We start from the raw sequence: 16300 nt of genomic DNA, 5'->3' as shown, positions 1-16300 counted from the left end.
GGCACTCAATTTCCCTTGAGGAATATCAGCTGTTCCATTTGGAACTAAGCCACTTCCTTGATTAACTGTTCAACAGCTGTGGAAGTTCAAGACTTTCTATGAGGTTGGAAATGATGGAAAATAAATGACCCCATTCATTTCAATGGAGAGGAATGGTTGAGAGCGAAAGAGGTAATCTTCACATTCATAGAGTAATATAGCATGAAAATAAGCCCTTTGACCCTATATGTCCCTTGGACCCAATTTGTCTATCCCAACCATTTACCTCTAAACCATTCCTATCCATTTACCTGTCCAAATGCCGTTGAACATTGTAATTGTACCCGTTTCTACTATTTTCTCTGGAGCTCCTTCCACATACCCACCACCCCTCTAGTTTTAGACTCCGCTAGCCTGAAAAAAAGACTGACCATTCATTTTATCTATGCCCGCCATGATTTTGTAAACCTCTACCCCTCAGCCTTGTACACTTCAGGGAATAAAGGCCCAGCCTATCCAGTCTCTCTTTATAACTCAAGCCCTCCAGTCTTGGTAACACACCTACAAATATTTTCTGTATCCTTTCGAGCTTAACAATATCCTTCTTGTAGCTGGGTAAGCAGAACTGCACACAATACTCCGTATGATCTCACTGATGTCTTATGCATGACTTCTCAACTCTTGTACTCAATGACCTGCCTGATCAAGGCAAGCATGTCAAATGTGTGGGAAGGAACTTCAAATGCTGGTTTAAGCATACAGTTCCCTCAAAGTGGCGACATATGTAGGAGTTTACATCTTTAACATACTTGAAGATGGACACAAAAAGCTAGAATAACTCAGCGGGACAGGCAGCATCGCTGGAGAGAAGGAATGGGTGACATTTCGGGTTGAGACCCTTCTTCAGAACCGATCCCCGAAAAGTCACCCATTCCTTCCCTCCAGAGATGCTGTCTGTCCCGCTGAGTTACTCCAGCTTTTTGTGTCTATCTTCAAGTATGTTAAAGATGTAAACTCCTACATATGTCGCCACTTTGAGGGAACTGTATGCTTGCACCTCAAGGTTCCTTTGTTCTAGGACACTCTCCAGAGCCCTGAACTGTTTTAACTGCTGTAGTAAGATATACATCAGGAAATTGTGAATCTTGCAATCAAACAGCTGCAAGCAGCTCATTCCAGTCAGAATATTCTGAGTTAAGCTCCACTCTAAGTCTAATTTCATCAAACTGACATTTAACTATGTTGTTCCAATGCTTTTTACTTTGACAAATTCAAGCATTACTGATATAAACCATCTCCAGAAAACTGATTTTGGAACAAGGCGGCAATAATATTTTATATGTAGGACTCACTTTGAGAGAAAAAGTAAATGGGCAAAATAATTTTAATGAGTTTTTCTAACGGAAGCTATCATTTGGATACTGCAACAGAAAAAAACTAACCAGATATATTGCAATGAAAAGAGAAATCTGATAAATATGGTATAGTAGTCTTCTGCCCTGCCTTCATTAAAGCTTGTTGTTCTCTCATGTAATCATAATTTGTACGATTGATAACATAAAGGAGTGATCAATAGTCGAATGTTAATTTGATTCTCCTGCTGAAATAGGACCTGGAAGTATGCATAAACATATTATTGATAAGACTTAACAATAGCAGGAAAATCCTTGTAGTTTGATTCGATATTGAGGCTTCCATATATTTTCCATTGCTGTCATCTTTATTATGCCGCCACCTTCATCTTGTAGTGAAGAAGGTGTTTTTGGAAATTGTATGAGATAACACTCTCACATTCGATTCAAAGGACAACAATTCATTATGTTTGATTTACTGACTTCAAAACTACTGTTGGTAAAAGTTCCCAATGCAGGTCCAGTGTTTCCCAGAATGCTGTAATTTATGCCACAAATGAAATCCATTTCTTACTACATATTTACACTTCAAAATTCCATATAAAAGTCCATGAGATATTCTGTATTATGCATAATGTGAAACACGAGCCTCCCTGATTTTCCTGAGCCACTACATGGGCCAATCTAATCCATAACAGCTGTCTCAGTAATTTCAACCATGAAATAACTCCCATACCTCTTTGGAATTATTTAAATGACCCAACTTTCAATTGTGAATTCATGTTGAATAAAATGGTTTAATGGGTGAATGGATGTTGTATTTCATTACAAAGTAAGCTCTAGGCAGCACTGGGTCACAGATATTTACACTATAGTTAAGAAGCAGTAGTGTCTATGGTCAGGGCATTCTGAGCCAGAAAGCAAATTCATTGCATTGCTATGTTATAATTCCCTCTGGACAATTTCTGTTATTGTTTCACAACAATAGGGAAGAGTTAAGGGCCTGTCCCACTTAGGCGATTTTTTCGGCGACTGCTGGCGACTGACACAGTCGTAGCAGTTCGCCGAAAAAGTGGCGACTGGACCTCCCCTACGACAATTTCTACGACAACCTACCACCTAGTCGATGTCAAGCAACGTCAAGCTACCGACAACCGGCGACCCAATCGTCGCGACTTAGGATGTCCACCTACGACCTCACCTACGACAACCTACGACCACACAGACGACAAACTATGACAACCGAAGTCAACCTACGTCCACCCGTGACAAGCTACAACAAGCAATGACCCTGTCGGCAACAACTGATGACAATTCAGTCGCCGGTACTGCCGCCGGTTGACATAGGATAACGTAGGTTGTCGCCAATGGAATTCACCGAGGTCATCACTCGGCGACGACCAACGTCACCTGCCTTCATCCTGGCGACAACCTACGACAGCACCTATGACAGGAGAAGACAGGCAACACCAAACCCACTGTCGCCGAAAAGTTTTGAACATTTCAGAATCCAGCGGAAGTTATGACACTGGAGACAACTCACAACAATACAGGCATCACCCCGCGTCCATGTGGCGACAGCCTATTTTCCGGCTATCGCAGAAAAAATCGCCTAAGTGGGACAGGCCCTTTAACTTAATATCAATACTTCATTATTGTTTACAAAAGCACCAAAAGAACAACTTCTGAACCAAAAGAAGCTCTCCGTTCAATAGACTCAAATTGTGCAATATTATTTTTTTCTTCTTCAAGATGTAGTATTGCTGCTCTTGATAGGCTGAAAACACTGAATAAAATTTGTATTTCACAAAGACAATTTAAAAAACCTTCAACTTTTAAGCTCTACTGAGAAATTGAGATAAAATAATACTTACTAACCCGAACATAAAGAACCTTAGAGTTACACTGAAATGCATTTCTCGTGAAATATAAAGGTAAGTTTGTACTAAGGCTGAAATTATAATCTAATATGTATATAATCTAAGTTTCATTCATACATGACCATTTACCAATTTGAACAAGTGTGCCATCATTCAAAACTCACAAATAGTTTGGAGTACATTTTCCAGATTCACCTTTTCTGAACATGGGAACATTGAAATGTAAGCAATCCACTCTGCTATTATGTGAGATCCTGGTTGATTTGCATCTTAACTCAAAACCCCTGCTTTGGCTTATTTTAATATATTTGCCAAATAAACATCTTCCCAACCTAGCAGAAGAAACTAACGAGGTGGCATCTTCTGCTACTGTGGGAGAGAGTTCCACACATCCTTTGAGAGAAGAGTTATTTCCTAATTTCTTTCCTGAATAGCTGGCTTGGACTTCAAGGTTATGTTTTGCTTTTCTGGACTCCGTAATCAGAAGAAAATGTTTCTCTTAGTCTATCCTATCAATTTCTTTGCAAGCGTCAAATCATAGTTAATCTCAAATATTCCAGAGAATTATAGCAACTCTACTCAGAAGATGTTCAAATGTCATCATATCTTTTCTTTGTCATTTACTAATTTTATATATTCCCATACAAGCATGGTCCTCATCCATGGAGTTCCCACAAGATGTGAGCCAAGATTGACCAGGCACTTGCACCTTTGACATGGTCATCATCACAATGTCAAGCATTTTTGTGACATGCCATTCCCATGTATACATCTGTTAAATATATCTGCAAACTCACCAGGGCATTAATCTTCCAATCTTCGTCCATTTGCTTTTACTGATTAAATATCCAACAACTGGATCAGTAATAGCATCCCAAGCTCTTCCAATGAACAATACTAAAGAGGCACAAAATGGAGTTATCTGAAAACAAAAATGAAAACTAGTTTTAAGAATAAACAGAAAACAGTTTTACTACTAATGCAATAAGTAAAGAATCTGGCTGAGGAAGATTCCTTGCTATTTACATCTGTGCTTTGAATTTAAGTAGAATGAAAAGACTAATCATTTCCTTTTCTGATGCTTCTGAGGATCCTCCAAGAAACCCAAGCCACATCTATTCTAATGATTATGGTACACTCAGGGCACAAGGGATTAAGGTGAAAATAGATTATTTTTTTTCCTAGACAGGGCTTCAGCAAAGCAGATCCAAACTTTCTAGGGTAACTACGGCCTGATAATAATTTTCCATGGACTGCTCCTTTGGAAGAATAGTGTTTTTTTCAGGATAATGTGATGTATGACTACAGCCAAACTTCCGGACATCCTTTGCGCTGCTTCACTGTGATCATGACTGATTCAATGAGATAATCACAACCTTCAGCACAGATTTAATTTCATGGAACTATTGCCATTTTTGGAGCTCAACATGACATAGAAACATAGAAAATAGGTGCAAGAGTAGGCCATTCTGCCCTTCGAGCCTGCACCGCCATTCAATATGATCATGGCTGATCATCCAACTCAGTATCCTGTACCTGCCTTCACTCCATACCCCCTGATCCCTTTAGCCACAAGGGCCACATCTAACTCCCTCTTAAATATAGCTTATATTGACATATCTTATATTGACAGCATGCTTAGTGGTCTAAACTTGAAAAACACCAGCACATTAAAAGCATATTTCTGCAATACCATGTGTGCGTGTAATGTTCTAAAAAGCAGCCTTGTTTATTTGCATACTGTCTGAAAGTGATATTTAAATCTTGTTGCAATCATTGTAAGATTGCTCACTAAAAATAAGTGTAATGTGAGATTTTTCTGGAAATACGGGAATGTATGACTAATTAGATCAGATTAGATTAGTTTATTGTCATGTACACCAGGGTCCAATGAAATTCCTTCACCTGAAGTGCACAGAGTAAATGATATGCACACAGAAATGATAGATATATCGCAACATGTAGAATAAATATGGCAGTGAGTTTGATAAAAGCTGAATGCTGCAAAATAATATTTAAATACAATAATGAATTAATCAAATGAAAGTGTGTTAAGAGTGTGTGGCAGCACCTATGGGAAGGGGGTGTGAATAAGATGATTGGTTCAGGAATCTGAGAGCAGTGAAGAAAAAGTGGATTTTAATTGTGGACATCCAGGTTAATATTTCTATATTTTCTCTCAGAAGGTAGAAGAGAGAAAATATTGTAGAATTACAGGCCAGAATTGCAGGCATCCTTGGTAATACTTGTAGATTTGTTGATAGTATATACTGTGAAGATAGACTGGATGGAAGGAAATGACAAGCCAGTGATGGGTGGAGCTGTGTTCAGAACCCTATAGAGGTTCAGGTGGCCAATAGCAGGGTAATGGCCATATCAGGCTGAGATGTACCCTATTAGTATACTGTTGACAGCACATCTGACAAAGATCGCAAATATCTTCATGGCCATGACAAATCTTTTCAGACATCTAAGAAAGTAAATACTCTGCACTTTCTTGATCACTGCATCAGTGTGAAGTGATCAGCTTAGGTTGCTTGTGTTATGGATGCTGAAGAACATGAAGCTGTCAGCCATCTCTATATCCATTGATGAGGACAGGGTTAACTTAATTTAGCCATCTTTGCTCAAACGATGGGTTCCGTCCTTTCTTCAAGAAATGCATCCTTTGCAGCACTTCTGAAATAAAATCCCCTGAGTCCCACCTTGAAAATGATTACTTTTGTTTTTCTTTTTATTCAATCCTGATCTTCTACTCTCAACAAATGATATTGGGAGCATATCTCACTGGATATTCCATCCACACCAAGGAGGTATGCTGCATAGGGAGCATCTGTTATTTATTACACTGAGTTGGGCTCAAAGAAACCTGGTTCATCCTCCGCAGAATATTTCTGCCACAAGTTATTACCTTATCCAAGAAAACCTTATGATTATATAGCACTTTTAGTGGGCTTCAGACGGACGGGACAAGAGCAGAGACAAGGAGAAACAACCGGGGTCGAACAAGTCTTTGATTATGTTGGCTGCTTTTCCAAGGTAGCGTGCAGTGTAGATGGAGTCAATCGTGGGAAGTAAAGTCTGTGTGATGGACTGGGCTACACGTACAACAATTTTGTGTGGTCATTCACTGAGCAAGATTGCACCTGCTGCTAATCTGCTGTGGAGGAATGCAAATTCGAGTGGGTCCAGATCGTTACTTAGACATGAGTTGATATGCATCATAACCAATCTCATCACAAGGGAAGTGAGTGCCATCATAGAAACATAGAAAATAGGTGCAGGAGTAGGCTATTCGGCCCTTCGAGCCTGCACCGCCATTCAATATGATCATGGCTGATCATCCAACTCAGTATCCTGTACCTGCCTTCTCTCCATACCCCCTGATCCCTTTAGCCACAAGGGCCACATCTAACTCCCTCTTAAATATAGCCAATGAACTGGCCTCAACTACCTTCTGTGGCAGAGAATTCCAGAGATTCACCACTCTCTGTGTGAAAAATGTTTTCCTCATCTCGGTCCTAAAAGATTTCCCCCTTATCCTTAAAATGTGACCCCTTGTTCTGGACTTCCCCAACATCGGGAACAATCTTCCTGCATCTAACCTGTCCAACCCCTTAAGAGTTTTGTACGTTTCTATAAGATCCCCCCTCAATCTTCTAAATTCCAGTGAGTACAAGCCGAGTCTATCCAGTCTTTCTTCATATGAAAGTCCTGACATCCCAGGAATCAGTCTGGTGAACCTTCTCTGTACTCCCTCTATGGCAAGAATGTCTTTCCTCAGATTAGGAGACCAAAACTGTACACAATACTCCAGGTGTGGTCTCACCAAGACCCTGTACAACTGCAGTAGAACCTCCCTGCTCCTATACTCAAATCCTTTTGCTATGAATGCTAACATACCATTCGCTTTCTTCACTGCCTGCTGCACCTGCATGCCTACTTTTAATGGTACACAAAATTGCTGGGGAAACTCAGCGGGTGCAGCAGCATCTATGGAGCGAAGGAAATAGGCGACGTTTCGGGCCGAAACCCTTCTTCAGACTGATGGGGGGTGGGAGAAAGAAGAAAAATGGGAGGAGGGGGAGGAGCCCGAGGGCGGGCGGATGGGAGGGTGGGAGGAGACAGATAGAGGGTTAAGGAAGGGGAGGAGACAGCAAGGGCTAGCAAAATTGGGAGAATTCAATGTTAATGCCATAAGGACGCAAGGTCCCCAGACGGAATATGAGGTGCTGTTCCTCCAATTTCCGCTGTTGCTCACTCTGGCAATGGAGGAGACCCAGGACAGAGAGGTCGGATTGGGAATGGGAGGGGGAGTTGAAGTGCTGAGCCACCGGGAGTTCAGGTAGGTTTTTGCGGACTGAGCGGAGGTGTTCGGCGAAACGATCGCCCAACCTACGCTTGGTCTCCCCGATGTAAATCAGCTGACATCTAGAGCAGCGGATGCAGTAGATGAGGTTGGAGGAGATACAGGTGAACCTTTGTCGCACCTGGAACGACTGCTTGGGTCCTTGAATGGAGTCGAGGGGGGAGGTGAAGGGACAGGTGTTGCATTTCTTGCGGTTGCAACGGAAAGTGCCCGGGGAGGGGGTGGTGCGGGAGGGAAGGGAAGAATTGACGAGGGAGGTGCGGAGGGAGCGGTCTTTGCGGAAGGCAGACATGGGGGGAGATGGGAAGATGTGGCGAGTGGTGGGGTCACGTTGGAGGTGGCGGAAATGGCGGAGGAGTATGTGTTGTATTTGGCGGCTAGTGGGGTGAAAGGTGAGGACCAGAGGGACTCTGCCCTTGTTGCGAGTGCGGGGATGGGGAGAGAGAGCAGTGTTACGGGGTATGGATGAGACCCTGGTGTGAGCTTCATCTATGGTGGCGGAGGGGAATCCCCGTTCCCTGAAGAACGAGGACATTTCCGATGCCCTGGTGTGGAATGTCTCATCCTGGGAACAGATGCGGCGTAGGCGGAGGAATTGGGAGTAGGGGATGGAGTCTTTACAGGGGGCAGGGTGGGAAGACGTGTAGTCCAGATAGCCATGTGAGTCAGTGGGTTTGTAATGTATGTCGGTCAGGAGTCTGTCACCTGCGATGGAGATGGTGAGGTCAAGGAATGGTAGGGAAGTGTCGGAAATCGTCCATGTGTATTGGAGTGCCGGATGGAAGTTGGTGGTGAAATGGATGAACACTTTGCCTACTTTTAATGACTGGTGTACCATGACACCCAGGTCTCGTTGCATCTCCCTTTTTCCTAATCGGCCACCATTCAGATAATAGTCTACTTTCCTGTTTTTGGCACCAAAGTGGATAACCTCACATTTATCCACATTATACTGCATCTGCCATGCATTTGCCCACACACCCAACCTATCCAAGTCACCTTGCAGCCCTCTAGCATCCTCCTCACAGCTAACACTGCCCCCCAGCTTCATGTCATCCGCAAACTTGGAGATGTTGCATTCAATTCCCTCGTCCAAATCATTAATATATACTGTAAATAGCTGGGGTCCCAGCACTGAGCCTTGCGGTACCCCACTAGTCACTGCCTGCCATTGTGCCATCAGTTTGTAGTCATTGATGCACGTCATCCTGATCTGCTTGAGCACTGGTATTGTGGATATCCTTTTAATGTCAGTCGGGAACTCGGACTGTAGTAGTGAGATTTTGAAGATGCCTGCAAAAACTTCAGCCAATTGGTCTGTGCAGGTTTTAAGAACACGGCCACATATACCATCTCCCAGGTCACCCATTTTAGATAACCCAGGAGAGTTGGAAATAAGGTCATTGAACACATCTAAAGAGATAATTAAACTGCAAGGAAGGGTAAGTAGGTGGCGGCAAGAGTGTGGAAAGCTGGCATTGAGACCAAAATTTAAACAAGTATGTTTTTTTGATTGGTGGAGCCAGCATGAGAGGCGAAGCTGACTTCTGCTCCAAATCCTTGCTTTCTTACTTGCATGCTGCTGTGCCCCCAATGTCAAAAAAAATGGTCTTGCACTTTCATTTGGAAAATTGTGATTTTATGTAGAGGTCACATTTTTTATTTGATAAATTTTGGCACATAAACACAGCTTCCATCACGTAGGGAGAAGGCTGGGAATTCAGTTACATGTCCAGTAAATGAACAATCCCCTTCCACAAGTCTGGCTCTGTGAGGAAAAGGGAAACATATTTTTAGTCACCCCTTCTTCATTGCCATGCACCTCCATCCATTCATACAAGTAGATGGATTAGGAAAATGACTTGTAATATAGTGCAGGAACTTGTAAAAAAAAGATGGTTGAAGTGAAATTACAGGCACAAATATAAGAGCTGAATCTTTACTGCAGTGGACAAAATATATATTTTTTACCAAATTGTTTTTCAAACAGTGTCTCATTTCAAGACCTTACCTAATATGCCCCATATGAATAATATCCTGTCCCAGTGATTTGATACCATTATTTGCAACTTCTGTATCTCCTATGAATCCACAAACTTCAAGGTGTTTTTGAATCAAGGTATTTTTAATCATTCACTCTGGAGTAACTATATCAACTTGTTTATGTTATAGATATAATGCTTCACTTCTCATATTGGTAAAATGCCTGTTTATTTGTAAACTGTTAGTTTTCTTTTTTAATGATAATGGAAGGATCTGTGTTGTTTCATTTTTGTTTCCATTTAGCAGCTGCACTTGTTTCGACTGAATTGGAACAATCCAGTTGTATTATTATTTGTTTGGCTCAATAAATATTTTTCTTTCAAAAAGGATGACAAACAGTTTATTGGGTTGAATAGTATGTTGCTGACTCTGTAAAGCATGCATTTTCAATCAATTTGTACATCAGAACGAGGGTTTTGTGACCATTTTGAGTCACAATGTGAACCTTTGTCAATTTATGTCACACTGCCGATTTAGAGACATGAGTGAACTCTCTAGTTCAACTTTTGAACTAAATATAACCCCACTGTGACTGCTGGCAACTTCCATCAGTGACAATCAGTTACTAGTTTGCAAAATAAAAAAATTGCATTTATTTCTAATTATTATTTTATGAGAATATATCCTTTTCTAAATATACCCACCTGCGCTACATCAAGTAGATAAATTTGCAGGAAGAACCCTATTGCACTAGCGACCACTTCATATGGAACACCTCCAATTGCAAAGCACAATTTGCAGCATATAGACAATTTTCTTGAAGTTTTGACCTAAAGCAGATAAATGTCATCACTATCAATTAAGGAATGCAGGTAATCATTGCGATTAACACATTTTCAAATCTGAAACAGTTATTACAAAATATAAATAATTCAAAACAGACTTTATATGAAGATAGACTACATTTTGTTTTCCCCCCAATATTATTACACTTCAAACACGCTATAATGTTCTTTGGGACATCCTAAAAGGAACAAGGAAAGTTATCCTGAATACCCCAAGCAATATATAACCCGCAATCAACATCACATGAACAAACATTGACTTCAGCTCAAAAGTATTTCATTGGTTGTAAAGCGGTTGCAGACACTATAAATATGTTTTCTTGTCAAATATAGGTATAAATGTGCTTTTAAGGTTATTTTTCTTCAAGTGTAAAGATAGGAAAAGAACCACAGTGGAGAAAAAGATGGGTGCTGGAAATATATGCTTCCATCCCATTATTGCAAGCTAGTACAAAATACAATCAATGAAATGGCACTCCCTTCATCAGTCTGTTGTAAACAAACTGCAAAACAGCACTGCAGCTGAGCTCAGTAATTCAGTTGGCATAAAGCTATTTTGAACTGTCACACCCATGAGTAGAAAGCATTAGGAACCACAATATTGACAAAAACTAGAGTGTAGAAACAAGGAACTGCTGATACTGGTTTACGAAAAAAAAGGTCCAAAATGCTCGAGTAACTCAGTGGGTCAGGCAGCATCTCTGGAAAATATGGATAGGTGACGTTTCGGATCAGGACCCTTCTTCATACTCATCTGAAGAAAGATCATCTATCCATGTTCTCAAGAGATGTGATTACTCCAGCACTTGGTGTTGGTCAGCATGGGCAAGTGGGACCGAAGGGCCTGTTTCCTCGCTGTATGACTCTATCTGAGTTCTCTTGCAATCTAGATTTTCCACAACAGCATTTTTTTCCATCTCCCAAGTACAATAGTTGTCTTCTCTCCCTCTGTTCTCATTCATTTTCTATTACTTAGAGTCAGACTCAGTGACACATTCAGCAACTCAGGCAGCCGATCATGCCAACAAACCATCCATTTTTACACTAAACCTACTCTGATTATAAGTACTGACATAAAGTAATTATTTAATAAATCAGATCATTTCTTTAATCCAATAAAATTGTAAAATGTTTTTTTGCATTCATTCTGACATATTTTGCAAGTCAGTTTACAAAATTTGTATTTGTGACTCTTACTCATGTTTTTATTTTTTCCTTTGCATTTGTTCAACTCAATCCCCTGCTGATTTTTACTATACACGTTTTTAAGTGTTGTTATTCCTTACCTTTTTAATTATGCTTGTCTGTCAATTTCTGCCTTGAATACATTCTATGATTCTGCCTCTAAAGCTCTGGGTAGAGAATGCTAAAAATTTCTCACCATCTCTGCCTTAAATGAATGACATCTTATTCTGAAATTACTGTATGCTTCCTAATTCTAGATACTTCCACTAGGGGGGGAAATGCTCTCAGCGTCCACCTCCTCAATATCCATCACAATCTGACATATTTCAATAGCATCACCTCTCGTACGCTCTGATGAGAATAAGCCTACATTGCTCATCCTTTCTTCGTATGTTAATCCCAGAAATCAACCCACTGAACCTCCTCTGCACTGCTTCCAATGCAAGTAAATTCAGGAGTAATCTCACTGCTTCCCTCAAATGTTGAATTAAAACATTCCTATTTCATGTTCCACATCCACCACAATAAATGTCAACATTTCGTCGACCTTCCAAATTAATTGTTACACCAGCGTGACAATCTTTTGTAATTCATGCATCAGGATTTGACACTATTAAATCTTTGTAGCTTAATTCTCTTTCTTATCCTCCTTGCCAAAGTGGATAACCTCATATTTGTTCTCGTTTTACTCATCCACCATTTTTTTTTTTGCCCATTCATTTAAATCTTCTATTTCCATTTGCAGGCTTTTTGTATTGTCCTCATAATGTGCGAACCCATCTATCTTTGTATCATCAGCAAATTTGGCTGCGATATACTTGGTTACTTAGCCAAGTCGTTGACATAGATAGTGGAGGCACCAGTACTAATCCTTGTGGCATCCATAGAGACATACAGCCTGGGACATTTGGCCCAACTTGTGCATGCCAACTAAAATGCCCTGCTCATTGATCACCTCTCATTATTGACTGTCAATTAGAAAATGACCCTCCCTTTTGCCTCCTAACCAACCGTCATTGGAATTCCCATTGAAATCATTGGGGCTCAGATGCTACATATGTTCTGAAGCAGGCGATGAGTCACAATTTCCCAGAGCAAAGCTGGAGAATCCTCAAAATAATTGGATTGGAGGAATTCAGTGACCAAGTGCAGTGAGGAATTTAGTGTCTGTCACGAAGCAGGCCTCTGACTTCATGTCCTGCATTTCCTGTCTGGAAGTCTGAGATTCGCTGAAGTTTCAATGACTGAAACTTGACAATTTTAATGAAGCAAGATTCATCATTTAGGTGCCAACTGAGGCAGATGCGAATTGAATGAACAAGACCAGTTTCTGCTACACTTGCCTTTCCAGACTGTGATTTACTGCCTCCTGCACATTTGACCATGATTAGTTTCTTCCGGCAGCCCTTAGAGAATGAGAGGCAGGTACAGCAAGAGCTTCAGAAGAGGAAATTGGCCTGATGCGTGGTCGCCTTACGCGGGCAAGAGTCCAATCCTGGATGAGTGCGGAGACTATTTCCACAGGGGAAAGGAATCAGGTCATGAAATGCATTTCGTTGTCTCTGTATTGTACACTGACAATGACAATTAAAATTGAATCTGAATCTGAATCTGAGACACAAAATGCTGGAATAACAGGCAGCATCTCTGGAGAGAAGGAATGGGTGACATTTCAGGTCATGAGGGATTTGAATATAAACTTGAGATTGAGGGTTTTATAATGGAGAAACGGCGTAATTGGGATAACAGATGGAAGAGGTTTGATAGCAATGTATGGCCATTGAAAGGGCCAAGTATGATGTGAAATACCTCTCTGAGGTGGAGCAAGAGAAATGTTGGATAGGATGGAACATGTGGGGAATGATTCATATTTCCCTGCCAGTTTTCCAAGTGAGCAATTGTCTCTTCTAACCACAGAAGTAACCCATTGAACATTCGCATGCGAGTGTAGCTGTTTCTCAGGCTGACTTTCCCATCCTTGCAGTGCCGGATTTACGTATAAACTAGACAAGCTATAGTTTAGGGCCCCCACTTTCTAGGGCCCCCCGAAAAAATTGGAAAAAACGGGGTGTACATTTCCAAAATATAAGCGCCTTGCACATGCGCACAACCACGGCCAGCACATCATCGGCCGCCCTGCGCATGCGCACTGCAACGGCAACTGGTCGACGCTGGGTACTTTCTCTCTCGCTTTGAATTGTGGGAGATTTGGCCGCCATGGCTGTCAAATCTCGCTGGGGGCCTCACAAGTGGAACAGCTTGTCTTCATCTAAATCCGGCACTGCATCCTTGTGTTGGGTGACAATTGGCGTCGCCGGCACTCAAGCTCGGAACACGTGGTGTGTTTACATTTCACCCGCGGGCGAACACCACTGCCTACAGGTCCCATATTGCACCATAATCTACCAAACCTGGGCACTCTGCGAGAAGCACTCGAGCACCTCTGCTAGAATCATTCAATTCTGTTTTCTTCGCCCTTGAACATCAACTGTTTCTCCTCCCGTAGACGCTGTCTGGCCTGCTGAGTTTTTTAGCAATATTTTTTTTGGTTCTGTTCTCAACATATATATCCCTTTGAGGAAATATCGTCAACGTCTGGGGTTGTGCATAACAGCTGAATATTTCGTTTCTCTTTATCTCCACCAAGCCTGCTAAAAAGTGCTGCCCAGTTTTACTGGACAGATAACTTCAATAGTGTCAAATATATTTAACACCTGTCCTGCATTTATCAGTTAATATAATTATTCTGCTTCGGGTTTCCCCCAGTGTTTGGCGTTCAGGAAAGCCAACGTTTTGTTCTGTCCATGGTCGAACGCTTTCTCGGAAGCGATTTGACCATAAATACAAGTTATAAATATATTTAATCGTTGTCAAGTTTAATAGAGAATTCATCGTAGCAAACACCAAACCAGGAAAAAACCCCACACAGATAAAGCACAGTCAAATACTGAAATGCTTAATGGCAGCCTCAGCTGGTATTCAGACTGGATACTTCACTGACAAATCTGCGTGGCAGATTGTTCGGAAAGATAAAAGTATTTACCTTATCCAATTGCGGACTGCCCTCGTAGCTGGTATATTTCACTAATGCGCGTTTTGAACGGTCGGACGTTTCTTCCTCTCCGTGAATCATTTCGCTAGCGGTTTATTCGGATGCTGCGGCCAGCTCCCTTCCCCCTCTGCACGTTTTTTCACCGCTACCCTTCACCCAGCCTAATCAACTAAGTCTACAGGCATCCGACAACATCCACATCATGGCAGACAGACAGACACACGCTATCCACCTTTTAACAAAAACTGCCTGTTATGTACACTGTCCGCCTGTAGTACACAATGATCGTCTGTAATGCTCCGTTGTTGCATGATTCCTATAACACACACTGTTTGTATCTATTGTCTGTCATTGTATCTACTTCTTTAACACAAATTGTCCACCTAAAACACATGCTTACACACAATCTCAGTCTATAAATAACCACCTTTAATACACACTGCCACCTATAATAGATACTGCTCACATATTGTACATGAGTTGTCTCACCATTCTTCCCCAACATTTTCCACCAAACTACAATACAACAATAGCCCACAGTACATCAGTATGCATACAGCATATAACACATACTATTTGTCCATACAACACAGTGCCTGAGACATGCACAGTTTGTAACATGTATTATAGTCCTATAACACACATTGAACTCACTGATGGGACAACATGGGATATGTTTTCTGTGCTCTTGTGGCGGCACCTGGTGGAAAGCCATGGGCACAACGAACCCACGGCTCTGGAGGGCGGCGTCTCGGTGTGGGAGGCGCTAGTCACAGGGTTTGTACCCGAGTTGGTATTTAAGGCCGGGCAACGCCCGTGACCTTCGAGGTGTAGGGAGCTGTATCGGAGAGAATAAACACGTCTCGTGCACACAACTTGTGTCAGCTTAGTTTTTGGCTGACTCCTGCGAGTCACCGCTACACTGGTGACCCCGACGCACAGGAGTGTAATCCTGGAATTAAAATTTGAAAAAAAAAATGCATTCCGCCGCTGTCGCCTACGAGCCCGACAAGGCCGAACTCAATGCGGTTTCCCTGAGGCTGCCTATATTTTGGACCTCGCAGCCAGGGTTTGGTTCCGACATGCCAAGTCCCAATTCTACATCCGCAGCACAACGGCTGACGAGGCCCGTTATCACTATGTGGTAAGTACTGTTGATCATGAGACGGCCGGTCGGGTCGTACCTTAACTCGATAGTCCTCCGGCGGCGGGTAAGTACACAGGCCGCAAGGAGCTGTTGCTCCGGATTTGCGGGCCGAGGTGAACGGAGCGCGCGTGTCGGGTCATCAACATGGGCGGGATCGGCGACCGGAAGCTCTTGGCCCTCATGAGCGAGATGCTCACGCTCATGGGCGACCACAGGCCCTGCCCACTGTTTGAATTTACTTACCTGCAGCAGTTGCCGCGCGACATCGGCCGGCAGCTCTCGGGGGAGAGCTTCGAGGATCTGATCAGACTAACGGTGCACGCCGACGAGCTGTGGCTGTCCGACCAGCAGCAAGTGGGTGCGCTGGAATCCCTGGAATCGCTGGACCGGATCGATTCAGCGCCCTGGAAGGCCCAATGACCCAGGACCAAGCCCACAAGAGGCCCATGCCCACAAGTGCCACAGACCAGACAAGTGACACAGGAGAGGATGGCTGAGCAGGACCCAG

General features: G+C 42.4%; 1 protein-coding gene across 1 annotated transcript in view; it reads right to left on the bottom strand.

Annotated features, from left to right (window-relative positions):
• Window positions 1-14726, bottom strand: part of mfsd2b (major facilitator superfamily domain containing 2B) — an 83256-nt gene extending 68530 nt beyond the window's left edge. Inside the window, exons 1-3 of the mRNA XM_033022069.1 lie at window positions 14637-14726; window positions 10268-10393; window positions 4009-4133 (exon numbers count right to left, since the gene is read on the bottom strand). Of these exons, the coding sequence (XP_032877960.1) occupies window positions 4009-4133; window positions 10268-10393; window positions 14637-14726 (341 nt within the window). The remainder of the gene's footprint in view (window positions 1-4008; window positions 4134-10267; window positions 10394-14636) is intronic.
• Between the last annotated feature and the right edge of the window lie 1574 nt (window positions 14727-16300).

Source organism: Amblyraja radiata, chromosome 5, assembly GCF_010909765.2.
Source record: "Amblyraja radiata isolate CabotCenter1 chromosome 5, sAmbRad1.1.pri, whole genome shotgun sequence".
Lineage (NCBI taxonomy): Eukaryota > Metazoa > Chordata > Chondrichthyes > Rajiformes > Rajidae > Amblyraja > Amblyraja radiata.
The sequence above is the reverse complement of the archived record's forward strand: the minus strand, read 5'-3'. Positions and strand labels throughout refer to the sequence as shown.